The sequence below is a fragment of the Thunnus thynnus genome, chromosome 13 (genome assembly GCF_963924715.1).
Source record: "Thunnus thynnus chromosome 13, fThuThy2.1, whole genome shotgun sequence".
NCBI lineage: Eukaryota > Metazoa > Chordata > Actinopteri > Scombriformes > Scombridae > Thunnus > Thunnus thynnus.
This window is the reverse complement of record NC_089529.1, coordinates 27,002,203-27,025,962: the sequence shown is the minus strand read 5'-3', so window position 1 is coordinate 27,025,962 and position 23,760 is coordinate 27,002,203. Positions and strand designations below refer to the sequence as shown.

The 23,760-nt window shown below is 40.2% G+C and overlaps 1 protein-coding gene across 1 annotated transcript; it reads left to right on the top strand.

Moving 5' to 3' along the window:
• Window positions 1–463: 463 nt before the first annotated feature.
• LOC137196054 (protein sprouty homolog 3) lies at window positions 464–22,321 on the top strand. Its single transcript, XM_067608852.1, has 2 exons — window positions 464–1,540; window positions 18,168–22,321. The coding sequence occupies exon 2, from the start codon at window positions 18,254–18,256 to the stop codon at window positions 19,160–19,162; it is 909 nt and encodes a 302-aa protein (XP_067464953.1). The 5' UTR covers window positions 464–1,540; window positions 18,168–18,253; the 3' UTR covers window positions 19,163–22,321.
• Window positions 22,322–23,760: the final 1,439 nt, after the last annotated feature.

Genomic DNA, 23,760 nt, shown 5'->3' with positions numbered 1-23,760 from the left:
TAGCTTGAAAATTGGAAGTCTGTTGTGGCTGGCTAGCACTAACAACTTACCAGTTTGTTTGCCAACTACCCCCACAAGTAGTCACTACATTAAACCACTTATTTTGCAAGGTGGCACAAATTAATTTCATTGAGTATGAGAAAGATTTCCTGATCAGAAAGAAATCTATTTTCATTTTTCTATAAAGGGCTTTACAGCTACTTTAGAACGACTGAAATGGATCCTATTTTATTGCACAGGAGCCTCAAATAAAACAAACTGGTTTAAGCTGGAAATAAAATACATAGAAGAAAATTAAAATATCATGTTTACGTAATCTGTTAATACATTGTTACCCAAAAGGATCAACACTTGTTTTTAGTAAGATAGAGGCTTCCGCCCCGTCATGTTCATAGAGCTGAACTGAATTGAATTGAGTTCAATGATGGGAGAGGGTGGGGGTGGAGAGAGAGGAGTGACAGAGAGAGAGGAAGGGAGGAGGAGGGGTGACTGGAGAGTGTTTGTGTGTGTGTGTGTGTGTGTGTGTGCGTGTGTGTGAGTGAGAGAGAGAGAGAGAGAGAGAGAGAAAGAGAGACAGAGAGAAAGTGCATGCAGCTCTCAGTCATTCATCTCTCGGGGAGAGGAGAGGAAACTACAGCAGGACGGGAAGACATTTCTTTGAGAGGACAGAAAGGAAGAATTTTTTTTTTTTTAAAGTTCTGCATTCAATCTCTGACTGTGGAAGCCTCTCAGTTCAACCTCCAGCTGCTGATTTCTTTTTCATCATCATTTCCTTTTAAACCCCTACAAATACTGCACCGCTGCAAGTATTTCACATCGCTCCTTCTACTCAGCGTGGAGATTAATCCACCACTTCTCCTCCTGCAACCACGGACACTTTTCTCTCTGAAAACTGCAGATATAAAGAATCAAACGTGAAAACTCTGCCTGTTTTCTGACAGGATCCTTATATCACGAGCATCTTCAGCAACTTGAATGTCTTTAAAACTCGGTCAGAGAGTCTGGAGCGCTTCGATGCGCCGTGCGTAAAAGGGACCGGTTGGTTTTTTTTGGGAGGTGGAGGAGGAGGTGACCTCAGGAGGACGCACCAGTATCAGAGCGCTCCTGCAAGATCTCCGGGAAGAGCAGGAGCAAGAGCAAGAGGAGGAGGAGGAGGAGGAGGAGGAGGAGGGCGCATCACACTGAGAGAGAGAGAGCATCCTCCCAGCCATCTATCACCCTACAAACACACATCCTTAAAACAACAGGGCTACAGCAATGTTATAGAATTAAAGTAGAGAGGGATATCATATATGCATTTTAGCAAAATAACATCCTGCAGCACCAAAAAGTAAGATAAAGACATCAAAAACGTACTACATGAAGTAAAGTACGAGTAAATTAAGTCAAGATAAATTCACCACTGGTTTCCACAGACATACTGTAAGTCATTAAAAAGGATATTATAGGAATATTGTAGAGATTTTTCACACACACGCACCCACGGACACCCAGGACACCCCAGCACGCCACCTCAGAATGGATCTCCCACCAATCAGAGGTAAGCATAAATTCATCCTGCCGCCATCCGATCTGCTAATGAACTATTGATGATTTGTGTGACCTTGGAATGAAAAAGTTCCATTTGATGATGTAAAGAATTATTCATAAGGGGTTTGTGTCGCTTTGCAAACAGCCGTTGCATCTTGGGATAGGATTTTATTTCAAGTTTTTAACTTGATATCAAGGCAGCGATCGTAGAGAGTCTCACTATACCGTATTGTTTTTGTCAGTTTTACTTCCGTTTTTAAGGGGCTTAAACAATCCACTTAAACAAGCCGTTTACCTTCTTATGAATTAGCCAAAATTTCTGATGAGATCAAGTACAAGATCTGGAAAACGAAACAGAAAAGTGCACAGAGCGTGAGGTTTATTTATCAAACAGAGCAAGCAGGTAACTCCAGGTGAAAACTGTCACTTTCCAAATCGTCTGCAGCCAGAGGCACGAGATGAAGAGGAGAAAAGAAGGTATCTCCTAAATATCTGGTAGTCAAATTCCCTTTTTCTTTCCACTTTTTGATCGCTGGTCAATTATGCAGCTGCTGATTTGTTCAAATAGATCAAATCTTACTCGGATACATTTCTGTTCCTGCCCTGTTTTCCATCTCCCGTCTTAGCTGTTGGGTTGGGAAAAAAAGTTTCATACTGTGATGATTTTTAAAAATCCATCGATCCATCTCGGCTTTAACGTTATATATGTGTACTTCACATCTACTTCTCATCATTGTTGGTCAGTATTTACTACAGTTTTAATCTTTCGTTGTATGCTTTGGCCTGTGGATGGGTGATGTGTGCAAACTGTCACCTCCCTGGCGGGCAGATTGATTCAAGTTATTGTTTTATTAGTAGTGAAGGTGAATTAGTTATGTGACAAATTATTAGTCTCCTTAGTAACATGCAATTTGTGTTTTTTTTTTTACCAACTTTTGAAGTAACTTTTAAACTCTTATGTGACTTAAGTACTGAGAGTATATTAATGAATCACAAATGGAACAGAGGGAAATAGTCATATTAACTGATTGTTAGGCTGCATATTAACATTAGCCTCAGTGTGTTTTAGCAGTTTGTGTGTGTGTGTGTGTGTAACTGTGATGGGGACATGTGGGGTTGGGATTGATTGTCCTCAAGGTCGGATGCAGAATGTCAATACCCATCTCCGCTGGGGTGGGACTGGAGGGGCGGGTGGATGAGCAAATGATGGGGCGGACTGATGGGGAGGGAGGGAGAGAGAGAGAAAGTGAATGGGATGAGAGGCGCGGTAGCATCAGGCAGAGGGATTGACCAGGGGATGGATGGATGGATGGATGGATGGATGGAAGGATGGAAGGGAGGGGACAGTATGTGTGGAGTGGAGGAATATGGCGGATAGATGAACGAACGATGAAATGGATGGATGGTTAGATGGATGGAGAGAGAGAGAGAGAGAGAGAGAGAGAAGGGGTGGGGGGGGGGGGGGGGGTGCGAATGGGGATGGAAGGTTTTTATGCCATAGCAGAAGAGCTAATGCACTGACTCTAATGCACTATAGAACCACAACCTTGTAGAAACAGAGAAAAGATTCACAGTAAAAATACTTTGTAAAAATAGCGTGAATTCCCAACTGAATTTAGAAGAAAAGAAAGAAAGAAAAAGAAAGCAAGTCTTCTTTAAGGTATAAAAACACAGTAGAGTAAACACATAGTTTAGCTACTTTCTATCTGACTGAAAATAACAGTATACAGTTCACAAAAGCTTTAACATTTCTTCTTCAAAGAACTCACTGTCTTCTTGTTTTCTTATGCTACATAGAAATTACATTTTTTTTTTTTGTATTTTCCGACAGTTTGGGATAAATAAAAAATGAACTGGGTAATTAACAGGATGAGTAAGAACAGCCACCATGGCTGAAAAAAAAAAAAGACAAAGCACCATCTACAGACACTCAAAATGTTAAAATCAGCAGAAATTCTGAGAAAGATGATGCCATAGTTTTGCCCTCACTGTTTGAGTCACACGTGATCTCTGGGAAATGCATTAATGAATGAGTACTTGGCAACAAGAAGGCAGTGATTGTGCAAATGTTATAAGGTGTAGTTCCTCCGAAAGTCACCAGATGTCACAAGAAAACAATCACTGCATTGAAGTGAATAGTAAAACCCTACTTCTGTTTTTGAGTAAAATTTACATTCATTGTTTTCCCATAGTGGATTAGTCTCAACTAGTGCTGAATTCCTTAGTGGATTGATCAGTTGATTGACAGAAAAGTCTTTGGCAACTGTTATAAATCATTAAAAAAAAAAAAGCTTTATAAACTCAGATTCCCAATTTATACAATGATTTCTTTGCACATGGAGTAAGTTTTTAACAGTCAACAAAACTCTTTCCAAGAACCAACTTTCTTGTGACTTTACGTACAAGTAATAGAGAGATGACAACTGTATGTAAATAAGTACAAGTAAGATCAAGCCAAATGCCTCTATTTAACTCCTAAAACAGGGCCAAGCTAACAGGTTTACTGAAGCTATTATGCCATCTCTTCCAGTGTTTCCCCGTAGTTATTTCTGAGGCTCCCAAGAAAAAAAAGACAGTATCAGTCATTTCAGCAACCGCCCAAAATTTGTTTTGTTTTGACCTTCAATGGCCGTAGGGATTATAACTCTTGTCTGTTGGGAGAAAGGGAAGAAATAGTGCGGTGATGTTGTTATATAGCCGCCAAAACTTGGAAAGAGAGTAGGTTGGGATGGTTGGTTGGGTCAACAAAACGTCGGAAGTCAGGAGATCACTCGCTTCCCGTTTGCTCCCGACAGTCAACATTGGTTTCTAACCACGATCAATCCCATTTTATGCCTTTATTAGGTAGCAACAGCAGAGAGATGACAAGAAAGGAGCCGGGGACAACGTGGTCGGCATCTTAAACCCAAAGCCACGGGGAGCCCAACTAAGCAGTTATTTTAATCCTTCTTTGCCTAAATCTAATCAAGTGTCTTACTTGCCTAACCTTAACTGTTTACTAACCATACTGTAGTTGTAGTAGTCTGCGTGTGCAGATATAGAAAAAAAACATTGGCAGTGAATGTTCGCACACATCTGGTGAATGAGTTGTTATTTCTTAGCAGGGAGGAAAAACGCTAAAGACAAAATTTAGACTATTTTTAACTAAAATAAGTGGAAGCAATTACAATTCATTGAACCACAGCACAGAGAGCTTGTGATAGTAAAATCTTCCACTGAAAACAATATTAATAAAATCCTCTGAAAATAGTACTCTGAGAGTTTCGAGAGTGAAGTTTTCATTAGTCCTTTGCTTTGAGCAGAGATAATTCCCCACGAATGCTTATACCAAAACCAGGATTGATTTCAGGCAAACATGACAAACCTATTGTCTTATATCTTATATCATTGTTTTCTATTTAGGCTGATGGGCTGAGTAGATTGTTACATGAAATCTGGTGTTCTTCAATTTCAGCGAACATGTCTTCAAATAACTTCCTAAAACTACAACTTCCTCTCCAGCTCTCTCCCATGCTCTCCTCTTCTGTAGCTTGTTTTGACTTTTTCCATTTTTATCCCTGTTCCTCCACCTCTGGTTCCACCACTTTCATTTTTTTTTTATCCTTGTTGGCATCACGATCCCCCACTCATTCACTGTCTCTTCCCTTCCTCTCTTCCTCCTTCCCCACTTGTTCTCCCCCCCTCTCCCCCTTGCCTGGACTTGCTGGTCTGCAGTGTCTATTTCAGTCTTTCCGTTGGGGTCAGATTCGGCACATCCGGTATCTCATCCAGTTTATTGTCATTCAATCCTGCTGTGCTCCCGGAGGGCATCACGAGGAAGGCCCCTGGGTCTTAGTGCCTGACGGGCCTCACACATACACACATACAGTCATGCCATGCACTCAGAAAAGCTGGCAACACTGTAGTTAAATGTTTTGACCTTATGAATCTGCTGATTTAAATATGCTTATATACAACACAGGACATAATTCTCTTTAGCTATACAACTTAATTGAGTTTTATTGATTTCATGTGCCCTTTGTGATGACTTTGCATAATAGTGACACCCTGGTTAGAATTTGCTAGTAGAGTGCCTTCCTGTCACACTTTTGATGGCATTAGCAACAAACAAACATGTTGTCTATCACAGTGGATCAAAAATACACAACTAGGATTCCTACATCCTCAAACAACCTTTAAAGGGGACATATCATGCTTCTTGTGATTTCCTGTCATTTATATTGGATAAAAGTGTTATATAAATGCAGCCATAGATGCAGTTATAATGTCCGACGTCTGTGTTAAACATAGTCAAAGTTCCAAAACTTGGGGTGAATGTATGTAAAAACAAAAACAAACAAAAAAAACACACACACAAAAAAAGGCTGCCTTCAAGTCAAAAGCCAGGGCTTTACCCTGCAGTCAATACTTTGTTAAGAAAGTTACCACTATCATGATCATTTGCACATGCCCACAAATGAACAAATGGACAAAAGCCTTTGTTGCTAAGATCATTTGCTAACGTTATAGCAATTAGATTTGGGATTTAATGTGTAGGGATGCATTCTTGAAGTTTATATGTATGTATTTTTAATACATAGAAAAAGAAGTGAAATTAAACTACTACTGCATGTTTACGTAGCCTCCAAAACTGCTGAGGAGCAACTTCCAGAAGCTGACCAATCAGAACAGAGTGTGTTCATTGGGAGGGGGACAGGAGCTAAAACGGCCTGTTTCAGACAGAGGCTGAACTGAGGAGCTGCATAAAGAGCAAGTATAAGATAAATATACTATATTTTCATTCTGGGGCTGTACTTTTACAGCCCCAGAATGAAAATACAGACCTGGAAATGTGCATGTTATGTCCTCTTCAAAGCTAGAAGTCAGCACTTTAACCTCAAAGTCACTGTTTTATTTCAGATCCAATGTGAGCAGAAAAGCCAAGGTGGAACTATGTAAAGTAACAGTTTTGCGGTACTGAATGAGGTCCTCACAGGACCACTCTGTTCCTAATGAATGGGACCCAACCCAACCCAGGCCTGAGTTGGGCTGGGTCCAAATAATGGTCAGCTTAAGTGGGTCAGGCTGGGTCCTGTTTTTTCGCTGTAGGTCTCAGGTTGGGTCTCTTTAGGAAAAAAATATTCATGCACATGGGGTTTGGGTAGGTGTTCCACTTATATTGCTGCAACTGCTTCTATATTTTAACTTTTACTTAAAGATATGACTACTTTTCCACTAATGCATGACAGACTAGTAGTAATAAAGTTATAAAACCAGATGATAAAATACCAATATACACATAACAATTAAGCTAAATATAAGTATACTGCGGATGTAGACTGAAGCTATATCATTAATTTCTATATTTTCACTCTGCATTTCATTTATTCCATATTTTCATTCGCTCTCTCCAACCAACACACAAAAACACAAACTGGACCTACTATCTTGCTTCACTCTTCCCATTAACAGACAACAAGCCTCTGTTATCGTCTCTCCTGTCTAACTTTGTCCTTATGTACTTCTCACTCTCTTATTTCTATCTCTTTGCCGCCAATTGCTTGTAATGTTGACTGCTTAGAAATTTAAAGCTCTAATTTGTCAGCTACTGTAACTCAGTGTATTTCAGAGTTGTATCTTTTTTTTTTTTACCATTGTGGTTTTCAGAGCAGCTGGTTTACGCATTGTGCTTATGTCTAAACTAACCACAACGTTACAGAAGTCCTGTCCTGATGGCTGGGTTGTTAAGTTTGATCCTTACAATTTATAATCATAGGGAAGTAACAAATTTCATATGTTCTTTTAAGTCAATATCGAAAGAGTTTTTCACTTTCTCATTCAAGGGAATGGCAAGGTGTCCAAACTTTTGACTGTAACTGCACAGTTTAAGTAATAAATATGACAAAATACAGTCTTTTTGGGGTCTAGCTACACATTTCATGGAGGGTTATGGATGTGCTGGGGTAACTCAGACTAATCATCTCAGTATTTCTAAAATCCTGGGTATGGCCCTGTCTGGAGTTGTTGGAAGGTGTGTTTTTTCACTTTCAAAGTTGTTAAACTCACTGGCATGCTGAATGCACTGAGATTAAATTAATATTGATCTTCTCTGCTGAAAAACGAGCAGATTTCCTAAAATGTGTCGCTTGTAGGTTCTTGTTGGGTTATTTATTTACTGCGACAGTCACTTATAAAGTGTTATTATGTATGTATGTATGTTATATATGGAGCCCATGTTCTCCTAAAAGAATGTGTTTTATTCTTCAGTGAGAACAAGAGGAATGAAAAGGAAACCAAGGAGAGAAGAGCAACAAGAGTGAGGGGAGTAAAAAAAAACAAAAAAAACCAGGACAGCAGGGAGGGGATGAAAGGGAAGAATGAAGGGAGGTGGTGAAGGTGATGTAAGGGGACGAGAGGAGGTGAGAGGATGGGGGGGAGAAATGAGAGGAGGGGAGGATAGAGGAGGAGAAGACAGGAAAGGAGAGGAGAGGGCAACCCCTCCTCATTCCAAGGCGAGGGGTCACTGCAGTCAGTTTTAAAATAGCCTGAAACCATGATGTCATTGGTGAGAGATGCAGTGATGCTCTGTCCATTAAACTCCATCGACCATCAGCAGGTCGAGTCCAGACTCAGCGGAAGTGAGAGAGTCAGCGGGCAGACAAGAGGCCAGCACAGTTTATAAGTTTCTGTCTGCTTCTGACATCTGAATTAGTTTTTAAGCCTAAATGGTTCCCACTACACAGATTTAGTCTTCAATACTGAGACTACCAGGAGGGATGAAACTTAAGTTTGGTTTGTACATTTTCTACAAACCAACTCTTAATTGAGCAGTAAATATGTCTATGAAATGAGTTCTACATCCCTGTATGGGAGATTTAAAATGCCTAAATAAAAAAAAAAAGAAAAAGAAATAAAGTGAAGTACAACACACATTATATATTTCTTTTTTGTTTGCATTTACAGTTTCATAATCAGATGAAAACATACTGTAAGTTAAACCCTGGCTAACAATAGTTCCATTGAAAAATCTGTAGTTTTTAGCAAACGTTACTCAAACAGCAGGTAATAATGCATTTGTTGGGGACTATTTTCAGCAGCGGATTTATATACATTTGGTGCTCCTGTGAGTATTAACAGTAGTAGGATGCTGTAAGTAGGATTGAGCCAAAATAAAATACAGTGTTTGTGTTCATGATAATGAAGGAACAAGTCAACCAGTACAATGGTGGGGCTCATTGATGTGTTTTTAATTGTTTTTGCACAACATGGAGGTCTACAGCACAGAGGAATTAGCATAATCAATTAATTGTTGGGGTGGGTCTTTTCATTGGATTTGTTGATTAAAAGAAAAATGTATAATGTTGCCAGGTTTATCCTTATGATGAGGCCACTTTAAGAATGGGACCCCACTTGGTCATGAAGCAACTTTTTTTTTTTAGGTCAAAACAATGGAAGGGACAGTAGGAAATCATCTTTGTCAAACAATTGTGAAGAGTCAAATATAATTAATAAAATAATTATATGTGACATTCATGTAAATGTTCAAATGGGCTAACTGAGGGACTCATAGGGGTTGTTTCACCACGCAGGTGAGAGACTCCAATAGTTCTGAAGACTGTCTGAGAAATAGACGGTACATAATCTGCCATCATCTGTTTGAGAAGTAGGGTTTTGGGGGTTGATTTACCTCAATGTGCTCAAACTATGTGTGACTTGACACATAAAAACAGAAAATCAGAGGTCAAAGTATGTACTGCTCCATGAAGGTGCCCACACAGAAGTTCTCTTCTTTTTTTGGACATCACAGATGACTCATGAAAGACACTGGTTTTGCATGTTCTCGCTCATTAACTACAAATTATAAATGGTTTCCACTATTGACCATTTTCCAAACCTCACTGTAAATCTGATTTCTAGATTTCAGAACGCAAATGGTTTCATTTCTGTATGCAAAGAAAATTAACTTGCAGAAACTTTAAAATCGCTCGGACAGCAACATACAATTTGTCATCTTTGCACTGCAGTTACTTAAAAAGAGTGTCAAGCACCTGTAACCACACCCAACAGTGATGTCACAGAGTCCTGGAGTACATCTGTTCATCACTGCAAAGGTTACTGGAGTTCAGCAGGAACAAGATTTTCATGGGGTGTTAAGTTAGTGTTTAAAAGGGACCATTTTAAAAACTCTCCTTGGCAGTGCGTTGTGCATAGACCACATCCGAACATTGATCGTCAGCTGCCAAACATTATTGCCAGAAGACCAACAATTAGCTAATGGATGTTGCAAAATACTGAACTCACTCACTACAGTGGATGCAGACAGGCAGCCCAGTGACAAATAGATGTCTCTGTGTGTGTTTTTGCGGTTTATTAGCATTCATTTAAGTATTTCAGCTCATGTCTGAATGATACATCAACATTTTTACACAGATAAATTTGTTTTGCCATTTTCTACAGCTGATGCTTTGCAGCTCTGCCTTTTTGGTGTCTCTCACCTAGATGACAAGAAGTGATGTGTTTTATGTTTCTGGTTTATTTGAAAGGTAGAAGAAGAACTTGATAGCTAGCATGAACAGTGATAGCTGAAAAGAGAAAGAGTCCCACCTTAAGAAACTCAAACTCAGTCCTTAACTTTAATTGACAAGGGATTTCTGGAAGTGCTGCCCAGAAATGTAATAAGCCCAAAAGTGGAGAGTATGTTTAAAAAAAACTGTACATCGACACATTAAACCAAATATTTAAGAAATATGTGAATGCTTAACTTATGTATGTATTAACATATGTGTGTATTCTTAACTTACATAACTTAACATATGTTTTTATGCATTTTTATTCAGTTACACAGCAGCCAGAAGCCTCAGATGAAACCTGGCAGTGTAACTGGTGATTGGCCAGCAGAGATAGAATGTATACAGTGTGTGTTTTTGTGGAAAAGAGTGATGAGAGCAGGAGTGTGTGGGTTTGTATGTATGTGTGTCCATCCCAGGGCAGAGGCTCACCACTGATACTCCCCCAGCACAGAGGTCTATCCTCAGGTTACCACTGACGGCCTGTTGAAACACCAGCTCACTGTGACTGTTTCTCTCTGGTTTGCTTCACATTCGTTTTATATATTTTACACGAGCAATGCTTTGGAAATTCATCATAGAAAAAAAAAAGATAAATGTACAACAAAGACATTGTGTATTTGTGACACTAACTCTCTCACACTCACTAAAATGTCATATTATATGTATAAATACTACTTTATTGTTCCCCCATAATGTTATTGAGTACCAGTTTCAGAGAGAGAGAGTGATAGAGAGAGAGATGGAGAGGATGGATGGATGCCTCTCCCATCCTCTTTCCTTTCCTCCTCTGAGCCAGATGGATTATCTACTAAATAAAACACTCATTGTGCTGCCGGCCGTGTTGGTTCTGTGTTAGCCATAAACCTGCATCAAGTTTCCCCTGAGCGTCAGTTGCATTTGTGGGAACATCAATGATGAGGGGAGCATGTGGTCCAAATATAAAAAAGGATGTGGAAATATAAGAAGGGCCAAAACAAAATGATCAATTTTCAGGTGTAACTCAGCAGTGGAGGTTTTTAGAAACACCAAGAAAGACAAACATTCTTGGGTATCATATGTACATTGTTTTTGAGTAAAATGTGGCTGTAGAATTATTATCACAAGTTGGCATTAAATGGTCAATTAATCAGATTCTATGTCTTGTTAAATTAATCTTTTTATCAGATGAGAATGAGAAAATGTTGGACCTTTATGTGCTTTATGAGCTCTGGCTCATTTTTTTAAAAATAAAAATGGGTTTGTAGAGATTTCTTTTGATATACAGTATTGAAAAAAATTGGTATCAGTGCAGAGACCCGGGTATCATGTTGTTATCATATAATTTAGACTACTTTTACAACATCCTTTTATAAAACTATATGTTATAAAAGTAAATCAGTAATAATGGTAACTGACTTAAAGTCATTTTTATTTTTTTAGATTTTTATGAGGAAAAAAATATGTCCTCATTCATGGGGTGTGTTTCCAAATCCAATTAAAAGGATAGGTTCATAACTGTTCAGACTGTTCTTAAACAATAGTTAGGTGCCCAAAATGATCAGTGAACAGTTTTTTCTTGCTGTGATCATTCTTCCTGTTTGTACTGACCATTAGGATATCCTTATAATACAGTATCAATCCACAGCCTCCACACAGAGGATGATAATGAGGCTTCAGTCGTCCAAATTAGTCAAATCAAGTCTAATTTTTCAAAGTTACAGTCTTTTTAGTGCCAAATTCCATCTTTTTTTATTGTCCTTCCACTGCAGCTGGACAGGAAAACACTGTCTGTGAGACACAAAGAGGGAAATTTTTACTAAAAAGACCAACTGTGGAAGATATCCACTCTGATGACTGAAGGCTCATATTATCATCAGATAAACTACATTTAAATACATTTATTCTCAAAATGAGGACTGTGGATTTTGGTCACTATTTGTAAGCTCGTTTGGAGGGGATCTTGTAATAGTCTGTATGAACAGGAGCAATGATAACAGCGAGCAAAACCTGTTTCAGTGTTCATTTGGGTATCTGACTATTGTTTTAAGACAGACTTGAAAAATTGGGAACCTATCCTTAAAGTGGATGGTTAAAATAAAAAAAAACTTAATAAATATGGACTTGTACATTATAAAACTACACCACCATGCATCAGCAGACTTGCCTTCCTCAGGCTGTCTTGACACACAATAAACCCAAACTCACATTAAGTTCTAAAAATACACCAGAAATTTTTGATAATTTTGTTTTGATCAGACAAAATACCAAAGTAAATGACTGCTCTGTGGTCTGCCTCCCCCCTCCGCCTCGCCTCTTCTACTGGAAGATGTGTTCTTGGAAATCATGTTTGGGAAGTCAGCTACCCAGAATCCTCACACAATCACATACACATTAACACACACGTGACACACAGAAAACACACACACACACACACACACATCCCCTCAGCTCCACTTGTAATGTGAGAGGGGAGGGTGCAGCCTGCCCCGCCCTCCACCATTCTCTAACACACACACACACACACACACACACACACACACACACACACACACAGCTCTCATCCCAGCTGTTGTTTCTGGGGGATTGATAACAGACACTCTCCAGCACAGACATCTAGACAAACTGAGCATCACTACCCAAAACAACTGTAAACCTCGGCGTAGCCAATCAGCGTAGCCGAATCAGGTGAAGCGCTAACGCAGACGCCAGAGACATTGAGACAGACTTTATTTTCCTCCACGTGTCTGCTAGAAATACGGTTTAAAAAATAAAACTGGAAAACAAATTGACACCTTTATACACTTTGTATATCCTTGCAGGGAAAGATTTCATCATGAAATAAGCCGACATTTGGGTGAATGTTTGTTTTGTTTCTGTAACTAACGATTATTTTCAATACTAGTTCAATACTAATACTTTTCTTTGATTAATCAATTCATGTACAAGTTGCTAGAGCTCATGATGATGACTGGACATATCTTGTTTTGTCTGCCTAACAGTCCAAAACCCAATGAATCATTTGCACCATTTTGATCAACATTTGATAAGATGGAACCATTTTTAAATGACTCAACTGTTATTAATGTTTGTTGATTGGATCATTTCAACACTAGTTTGTATGAAGTTGAGATTGAAGGGATGTTCCGCTATATTTTTCCACCCAAGAGGACACTTTTTCTAACTTTTTCACATAACTTGCAGTATTTGTGTCACATTGGGGATTGGCAATGGTCGGCTCGACCGACCAGTAAGTAAATATGAGGTCATGGAAATGGACGGCAGGCCTCTTCTTTTTAACAATTAGATGGGCTGATAGGCGGGCAGAGTATGAGCAAGCTGCGGCCACCGCTCTGCCTGATGAGATTAGTCACCAGGACTTCTCCTCTTTCCTCGGACTAATTTGAAAATGCATCCTCATCTAACCAACCTGGGTCCCCTTATCTGTCGCTTTATGGATGGACCTCTGGAAGGAAGTGACTGAGTGATGGATACAGAGAGGCTAGAGGGGTATAGAGCCAGAATTTGTTCAAAAGTCTCTCCTTGGAAAGCCTGGAGGACAGGAAGAGGGTTTTTTTTTGTTGGTTTTGTTTTATTTTTGTTTTTGCATGCTAATCATCTCTCCTTCCTTCCCTCCCAATGATGGATTGCCATTCTTGGGTTTCATCCACCTCCCCCATCCCCTCTTCTGTTTGCTCTTCTCTTGCTTTTGCACTACATTTTCCAGAGGCAGCTTGTCTTTTTCTACTTTCTGTACTGAACTGTTTACATAACTGCACATAAACAGGGCATTTTATAATTTACTGACCAGTTTTATGTTAGGTCCAGTTATTTCTTAATGTAATGTTTAAAGAGTTTTTTTTTTTTAATTTGATGTACTGGCTGTGGTGAAAATCAATTTGTTGTGTAGCAGAAACCTGACCATATTATGATATATAATATATTGATAATGAAAAAAACTATATTAAAATCATGACTGATCATGATTTCAACCATAACATTCAGCTCTACTGTTTAGTAAACCTCTGTATGGTTGCTGCTGCAGATGTGGGGTCCCAGATGTAGGCAGACTTCTGGGACAGATGAGTTTTTCCTGAAAAAGATGAATCAGTAGCAACAAACAACAAAAATAGATTATAAAAATGATAATATAAATGATCAATTGTTTCAATTAATCAGTGCAAGTTTGACATGATTAACGGCTGGAACATGGACATGTGTTTCGCAAAGCTGTTTCTTTTATAGGCTCATCTCTGAGCTTCCGTGACTGCAGAGACGTCTACGTATACCTTTGCAGAATAATAATTCAAACTTGCAAGAAAGAGAAGAGCAAGCAGAGCGACTCCTGGTCTAAAGATCGGCTTGAGGTCAAAGCAAACTAGTACATACTACTGTATGTGTTGTCCGACCATATCTGAAGGTAAAAGTATGTGTTCTGACAACCACAGTCGAAAGCGGGGTGAAAAGCCAGAGACACAATTATTCTTCAGATATGGGAATAGTGAGCTGCTTCTATTTTCTCACCTTCACACAACAGACCAAGAAGGCTTGTCGAATTGTTGTTTTGTAAAGTTAAACAGCCCCCCCAAAACCCATGAAAACCCATGTTAGAAAGGTGTGGGAGGGAGGGTGTTTCAGATGCTGTGGGGGAAGCACACTGACGCCTGAATGGTCACAACACTGTATTGCTTCCTTCAACCATATACTCCTGAACAGAAAAGTCAAGGACAAAGACGTTTAACTGTTTCTCTTTTGTTCTGGCAGCTCAGTGTAGATCTGTACTGCAAGAAAACAATCTGAGAAAAACAGATGTGAACGGGAAACTTTTGATACATTAACAGTGTTTTTAGAATGACTCTGGATTCACGTGAACGCAGCCCAAAGATGGTCATTTGCTGCGGTTCCTCCTCTATCTAATCTCATGATCTGAGCTGCTTTAAATGCATTTCCATTTGGCCTCATTACTCTCCGAGAGGACCAGCCCAACGTGAGGAGCGAGCCAGCCATCTCTTCCCTTTGGCCACTTGGCAAGACTGCAGCATCTTTGTGTGTGTGCTGCTTAGTGTGCATGTGTGTATGTGTGTGTGTGTGTGTGTGTGTATATATATATATATATATATGAGTGTACAGTATTTGTGCATGCTGGTTGGAGAGGGTTTCTACTGTTTTTATCATACACACACACAAAGAAACACATTTTCCTTCCAAAGCTAGCAGCAGATATCACAATATCAGAGTTTTTTTTGTTTGAGTTCTGTCTTTTCATTCAGAGCTCATCTGATGTTTGACCAGGGAATCAAATCAGCTGCATATGCATTCAGCTACACTCAGACGTTTTATTTAATTTAGCCTGTTTTGCTTGTGCATTTACTGCACTTGTAAGCAAATTTATAATACCTTTTAAGTATTTATGGTAAATGGTAAATGGACTGCTTTTATATAGCACTTTTATCCAAAGCACTTTACAATTTGCCTCTCATCCAGCCATTCACACACTCCAATGGCACTGAGCTACCATGCAAGGCACTGGACTAACCATTGTGAGCTGCTAGGGGGTTCAGTGTTTTGCTAAAGGACACTTTTACATATGTACAGGAGGAACCAGGGATTGAACCGTCAAGCTGAGCCACAGTTTAGTTGCTGTCTTACCCAACATTACAATGAAACTACATTTTCATATATCACAACACCTTGGAGTATATTATTAAGCTACTATAACCACTTTACACTTCTTTTTTTGTAGTCGGTTTAACTCTTGGTTTGGTCCATTTCCGCAGTGATTTAAGTGGTAACAGCATGATGAAACATATTCTTAGAGCTGCCAAAGAATGTACAGGGGCAGCAAAAATGTACACAAAGCCAACAGACAGGCGTGAGACAGGAAATTTGCTTATAACAAAAGCTTGGGAGAAGGAAGATGTTGGTCACATTTTATCAAATTAAGTCTTTAAGAAAGCAAAAAACATGTCTTGTCAACTTTCACTTTGAACCAGCAACTGCAGAAAAACATGGATGTAAAGTAGTAGTTCAGTAGTTTCAAGTAATTTTAGAGAGGATTGTTTAGGATTTGTTTACTGAAGTCATAAAACCCCAAATTTGGCCAAAGTTTAGGGAGCCAGTATAGCTGAAGTGGGACAAGCAAACAAAATCCACCACATTAAAAGGACCAGTGTGTAGCAATTAGTGGCATCTAGCAGTGAGGTTGCAGATTGCAACTGAATGAATACACCTCCCCTCCCCTCCCAGTGTGTAGGAGAACCTACGGTAGCCGCGACACTCGCATGAAAATCGCAAAAGGCCCTCTCTAGAGCCAGTGTTTGGTTTGTCTGTTCTGGGCTACTGTAGAAACATGGTGGTGCAACATGGTGGGCTCTGTGGAAGAGGACCTGCTCCTTATGTAGATATAAAGGGCTCATTCTAAGGTAACAAAAACACAATGATTCTTATTTTCAGGTGATTATACACTCATTAAAACATACTTATGAATATTATATTCCATTTCTGCCAAGTCGTTCCACTAGATGCCACTAAATTCTACACACTGCACCTTTAAATGTGATGGGCAAATGTGCCCCAAAAACATATCCCCATTTAAGGATCAGTTCACCCAGTTTACATAGATATTTTTATTCTCCTAACCCCTAGTAGTGTAACCATGCAGATAAGTTTTTATTATTATGAAAACAGTTTATATAAAAATACTACTATGAAAAAAATGTATTATTTTTACAAGCAGGGTAAGACCAAAACTCAGTGTTTTTTTTATATTTATCAACTGTTTTTCTAAAATAAGGCATCTTTTTACTGACATTTTGCTCAGTGGAATTGATACCTTCACTGATAAACTAAAGAAACTAACCCATTCAAAAGGAAGCATATCTGTCGATGCACAAACACACGTTGCATGAACTGAACCTGTGTCTGCACTGTTACTCTACAGTCAGTCTAACTCCTTGGCCTCAGTGCCAGCCTCTCTGTCTGCAGGTGGGTTTCCTCTGTGGCAGCAGCAGCTGTGTTCAACAGATGTTAAATTACAGTGTGAACCTCATGACTGTATCTCTCTGGCTCTGGCAGGCTAATAATAGCGTTAGCCTGAGCAGTGGAGAACCTCAGCGGTCATGATGACATGGCTGATGGTTGTTTGGAAGCTGTGCTGCCAAACTCCATCTTTGATCAAATGCTGCTTGAATATTTGGAGTAATATGAAAGCCACTGTTTGCTGTACACAATGTGGTGCCTCTTTCTGCCAGTAATTGAGGCAAAATTAAATGTTTTTGTTTGCCTTTTCATCAATATTTCATTTTCTATTTGCCCTCCATTTTAATTCACTAAATGTATTTTCTGATTTTTCTTTCTCTGCAGCAAACAATCATTATACCTATGATTATAATGGAAGAATACAAATATATAATGACAGACATAATTGTTATCTGGTAGGATGCTACAATATCTGACTTTTTGTGACCTTTGCCCTGTTTTGATTTGATTTTTTTGCTTGTTTGAAGCAAAGTAAAATCTTAAGTGGTAAACCTCTTATATACCAAGCAGCATTTGTGTGGTACATTTCCCAAACCTCTTCTGTCAATCAAACACTGGGAAGGACTATCATTTCTTCATTGGGTTTTCTGCTACTTTTCTGCTACTACTAATTTGCTGCTTTTCTCCGTTTATATAGTTGGGTTAATACAGTTGGGTTTTGGACTGCTGGTCAGGCAAAACAAGCAATTTTAAGATGTTGCCTTATGCTCTGGGAAGTTTTTCCACAATTTTATGACATTTTATAGACTATATGGTTATATATTGTGGTTATACAGTATATAGTCTGGATTTGCAGCTTGACTGTGTCTGAGGGAATCTGGGGTAAATTTTCTCACTGCTTTAACCTTACAATGACATTAATAGGCTTATAACTGCAAGGTTGGCAAAGTTTCAAAAAGCCTAAGTTGTGCTAGCTGCCATAAAGTGAATGCATTTTGTATTTGTCTGAGTAATAAGCTTGTCTGCTAAGTGAATATTATCATTGTCTGGAGCGCTACTGTGGTGGAATCATCGAAAGTTCAATTTAGTATTACAAACCACAGTCATGGTGTTTCTCTCTCTCTGTGTTTACAGGTTTATCTGATGTGCCGTGAGCGTTGGGAGCACCTTGCCCCAGCCCCGGCCTGCAGCCCTGGTGCCACCCGGCCTGGCTCACCAGGATGGACCCTGCTCATTCCCTCAGGATGGACGGGCTGGACCTCCAGCAGGTCCCAGTGCTGTCACTCGACCAGATCCGTGCCATCCGGGCCAACAATGACTATGTGGAGCGGCCCGTGGTACCGGAATCGGTATCCCAGTCCGTATTTTTTTATGCTCATGATGACGGTCATGGAATATACCCTCACCACCCCCAGACTTCCCTGCACTCTGCCATGCCCCGTAGCCAAAGTCAGCAGCAGCATGCACACCTGTCCCACCTGAGCCGTTCCAGTACCATAAGCTCCTCCATCTCTCGGACCAGTGCCACCTCAGACCAGAGGCTACTGGCAGGTCTGACACCATCTCACTCTGGCTTAGGTTCGGTGGTTCGTTCTCAACCTAAAGGAGAACTCAAGCCTGATGCTTCTCTGAGTAAAGGCTTGGCAGAAGATGAGGCTGAGCTGGGCCTTCATCTGTTCATCTGTGAGCGGTGTGGTCGCTGTAAGTGCCAAGAGTGCTGTGCCCCCCGCCGCCTGCCTTCCTGCTGGGCCTGTGGACAGCGCTGCCTGTGCTCTGCTGAGAGCGCCGTGGAGTACGGCACCTGCTTGTGCTGTGTTAAAGGCCTGTTCTACCACTGTTCCGCCCAGGATGACGAGGATAACTGCGCTGACCGGCCGTGCTCCTGTGCTCCAGCCCACGCTTGTGCCCGCTGGGGCACCATGGGGCTATTGGCACTCTGCCTGCCCTGCCTCTGCTGCTACCCCCCTGCCAGGCTGTGCCTTGCCCTTTGCCAGTGTGCCCATGACCGTGCCACACGTCCTGGCTGCAGGTGCAGCAACACCAACACTGTGTGCCGCAAGATCTCTGCCTCCAACCCCAACCCTGGTCATCCTTCGCTCCGCAGCAAGGCCCTGGAGAAGCCGTTATGACAGGCCTGGATGGGGGCCAGATAAATCAGTTTCCCCTTAGCCGTCGCCAAAGCAACGCTGTCGCCAATCAACAGTGCCACAGCTGACATTGTGACAACAATGCCATTGTGACCCTTACCTACATACAACAAGCCAACCAACCAACCATGAAGTGTTCACTTAATGTACCTTGTATTTACTTCTTCTCCAGCTCAGGAGGGACCAAAGCTTTACTGTGCCTGTTCATGTTGGAAATGTAATTCCTAAAAACAAAAACTCATACTGAAGAAAAAGAAGCTGTTGTGCAAGACGTCAAGACAGAAATCACCTTTCTCCGCCTTCTGTGGTGTAATCTGGACGTTTAAAATCTATTTATTGTTGAACCTCCTTCCCACCCAGCCTCTGCAAAGAGAACGCACAGAGCACAGAGATGGGCGATGGACCAAATCAGGAAGGAAAGACGCCTGTGGCGACGTATATGATCTATGCCAACAGAGTGTCTGTCCTCTAGAAAAAGGAAATCGGAGGAAGCGTGAGAGATTGAGGAATCAGACCACAATGGCATTCAGAAAGCTCCACAAAAGTGGAAGGAATGAATGAAGAAGGAATGAATGAAAAAAAAACGACGTTGTGCCACGGTGGATATCTGACTGGGAATCTGAGTAAAACACCCAGGCATAAAGTGAGAACAAAGACACTTTGTAACACACCTGTAACAACAGTTTGACACCAAAAAAAGGGACCATGCACTGTACGAACTGAGTGAATTTCAATGCTATTAAGCTCATTTGTAAAGGAAAAGCACTGTGAGGTAGATGGACATTGTTTTCCCTGGCAGCCAAGAGCTGAATGGGGGATTATTTAACCGGAGGGAGGGTGCATCCATTGTGACTAGGCAGCGTGTGTGTGTGTGTATGTGTGTGTACGTGTGTGTGTGTCCTCCTACTGTACAACAACCTGTGTATGTAGAGCCTGTGTGTATGTTGTTTTGTCAGCACAAGAAGCCTCCCTTGTCTTATTTTTAGCCGTGCTGCTTCAGTGGAGCTCTGTGGGTCTGGTCGGGTTTCCTCCTGAAGTCAGTCTGTCGCCAATCTCCCTCCTCCGACCGACCTCCTTCACTGCTCCCTCTCTTCTCCTCCTCCTCCTCCTCCTCTACCACTTTCTCCTCCTATTCTCAAATCAAAAGCTAGTTAATTGGGAGAAAATAAATAAAATGATGGGCGTGTCAGTCCTAGTTTTTCAATCTAAAAGGTAATGCAAGTGTTTTAGCATTAAACCAGCTACCTATGTCTCAGAGGTTAGGGGTAGTCCAGAAGACTCCTAAGCCACGAAGATCTAATCAAAATCAGTTGGCTGTTCCTGGAAACGTGCCTCATTGTGTCAGCGCTTTGGAAAAAATTAAATAAGGAGCTTTTAAAATGTATTGGCTACTTGTCAGGGTATTTTGATGGCGGTGAAACTATGCAATTGCCTCACCAACCAATCAAAACAATCCAATTACCCTGGAGATATAATTTTGCACAATTCTCTGCTAGTTGGTCACTGGAAAAAAACTGAGTTAAGCAACCGTGATGAACTTTGATTATCCCAGTAGTCTTTTAGGGTTAACCTCACCCCTTCTCAGCAACTTAAGAGCCATACTGTACTGGATGCCTCTTGTCAGGATGCTGCATTAAGTGTTGTTCACAGGACAGAAAATGAAAATTGTTCAGGAAAAAACACAGAGAGAGAAAATTGAGTTAATAATGTTGAAAATCTTTCTCTCTCGCACCCTGTTTTGGAATAAGACGGCAAAAACAGAAACAAATTTAAATGGAATAAAATAAACTATCGAATAATGCGTGAGGCGCGTTATTCCCACACACCCATATACGAATCCTTCCTGCCTCATCCGTCTCTCCTCTTACGCTCAGAGGGCTAAAAGCCTCCAGTTCTTGGTCCATCGAGAGTTGATCAAACAGGCAATTAGCTTCATGATAGCTCTTAATGGGCCGGAGAAGAATGGAGCATGGGAGGGAGGGAGGGAGGAGAAGGGACAGGAGAGTGGAGTTGTGGTGTTTGTCAGATCGACAGATTATGGGGAGAGAGGGATGTTAGGAATAAAGAGAAAAGAGAGATGTTGAATGAAGGGAAGGAAAGAGGAAAGAGAGGATGTTGATGCAGCCATTAAGTTAAATGGAGACCATACATGCTCTGGAAAAATTAGCAATGTGACTTCTTTTTTTTTTTTTTTTTTTTTTTTTTGAGTTTGAAACGACTTTAATCCCCTCCACTGAATTTATTCAACACGTCAGGTTTACAGTTCAAAATGGTAAAACAATCGCAGCTCATGGCTTTTTCTAGGAAGAAAGGATTCAAAGTTGATTAAAAAAAAACAACACGCACACACACACACAGTGTCAGATGTGTGCACGTGTGTGTACGCTTGTGTGTATGCATGTACGTGTTTTTAAAGCGTGGGTGTGGGTGTGTTAATGTTTGGATGCGTATGGGCTTTTCTGTGTGTGTGCATGTGTGTCGAGATGCGTCATTTAAAGCACAGATATACTCACACACACTGACCTGATTTGTTAAATGTTACTTTGCTCTATTTTTATATGTAAATATGGGCTATTAACTGTATAACTATTTTTATTCTGCTTTATTTTGTTTCTATGAGATTGATATTATTATGGCTGTTTTCCATTATAGTGAACATTTACTTATTTACTGTCCACTTGTGATCAATTCAGGAACTTTTGGGGCAACTTTAACAGGAAACTTTGAACAAGGACTTCAGAAATCTTTTGCATCAGTTAATTACCTTTATGGCTGAGTTTTTGTATGACACAGAGTTTCAAAACCTCTGCAGCTGATCAAGTAAGTTGTCTTCTAGATCATTCCTTGTTCCTTCTGCGGGTCTGAAAGAGAACAAAAATGGGATTTGTCTGACAATTCTTTTCAGCTGTTGCAGTCAGTAGGAAGAAGGATAACGATGGTGCAGCTTTTTGCTGCATGGATTAGCTATGTAAAATTTAAAATAAAGGCCTCTGTATGCTTCAGACTATGCTCTTCTTAAACCATCTAACAGCACCTGAAACACTCGTTCTGATGGTGGAATCAAGAGGTTGTGTCCCACAATATTTGTAACTTTTCAAAACAGACAATCCAACAATCACGCTCACTTTAAAAAAGGTCTTTTTTTTAAAAAATTTTTTGCATTCATTCAACACTATGAATGCCAGAGACTGTCCAAAAGTTATCGCCAGTCTCAATGCAATGAGACTACAAAGATATGCAAAAGACACAAAGTTCTTGGAAAGAGATGATGGGATGCACGGTAAGCTTTTTGTCCCGCCTTTGAGCGTGGCCATTTGGAACAGGAATGACCAGTTTTGGCTTCAGAGGTGGTCAAACGTCATGTTGTACGAAGCATTTCTTTTGAAGCATACTGAGGCCTGAAGGCTTTGTGAGTTGACAGAACTACTTTACAGATCAGTAATACAGCATTAATGCAGATTTACTAAAATGTTCACTTTTTTCCCCACATTACAATAAATCTACAGTTATTAGTGTTAGTAAGCAATTAATAAGTGTTTTTTTTTACCCAAATGCTCTCAAACATTTAAAATGGGTGTTCTGATGAATTAAGACACAATTAAGAGTGATAAAAAAATGTTTTAATAGTTTTAATTTGTAGATGTGTGAATGTTGCCCTAAATGTTTCTGTGTTCATCACTGGTTTCACTTTGATAGACGGGTTGGCAACTGTGGAGGACACACTCAATTTAATATGGCTTCTTTTTTTTTTTTCTTTTTTTAAATGTTGCAACTTTCTCCACGTTTAGTGTTACCTATGACATTATTATTGTTGTTGTTGTTGTTATTATTAGGAGTATTGGCAACCAAAAACATAATCTATGTAATTGACACTAATGCAAATCACCTGAGTTGACATTATGTCCACATTAATGTTAATGGTAATGAAACTGAAATCTTTTTTTTTTTTTCCCCCCCGTTTGGAGTTTTCATCCACACTAAACCAAAAAGAGATCAAGTGAATATGCAAGTTTCATGTTGTAATGTTGACAAGAGGAAAAACTGGGCTTTTCAAAAACGCTGATGTTTGCTATGTCATTGGAGCCGTTTTTGATAATTTGCTGGCACATTCTACCCTGCATGCATAATCTGTGAATGACAAACAACGCTTCAAAAAGCAGCAGAAAACCATCATACGGCGGGTCGCATACAGACCAGTTAAACCAGCTGTGTTTGCACCTGTCTGATTGCAGAAATGACTTTTCTGTGGTGGTGTTTGAAAACAATAGTGTGGACAGAAAACTTTCAAAAATGAAAACTGTTTTCAAATGTACCTGCATTAATGGGGACATACAGCAGCCTCAGATGGGTTCTACACACACACACACACACACACACACACACACACTAACACACACACACACACACACACTGTCTCCTCTACGTGGGCTGGTTGACTTCAGTCAGATCTTGGTGCTTGTGGAGATGACTCGAGGAACATTTATTTGCACCCGGATTGTTTTCTATTTGAGCTGGATGATGTTACTGAGAAAACTGTTGCGTATTTTCAAACTAATTATGTTTCATCTGTGTTCAGGGTA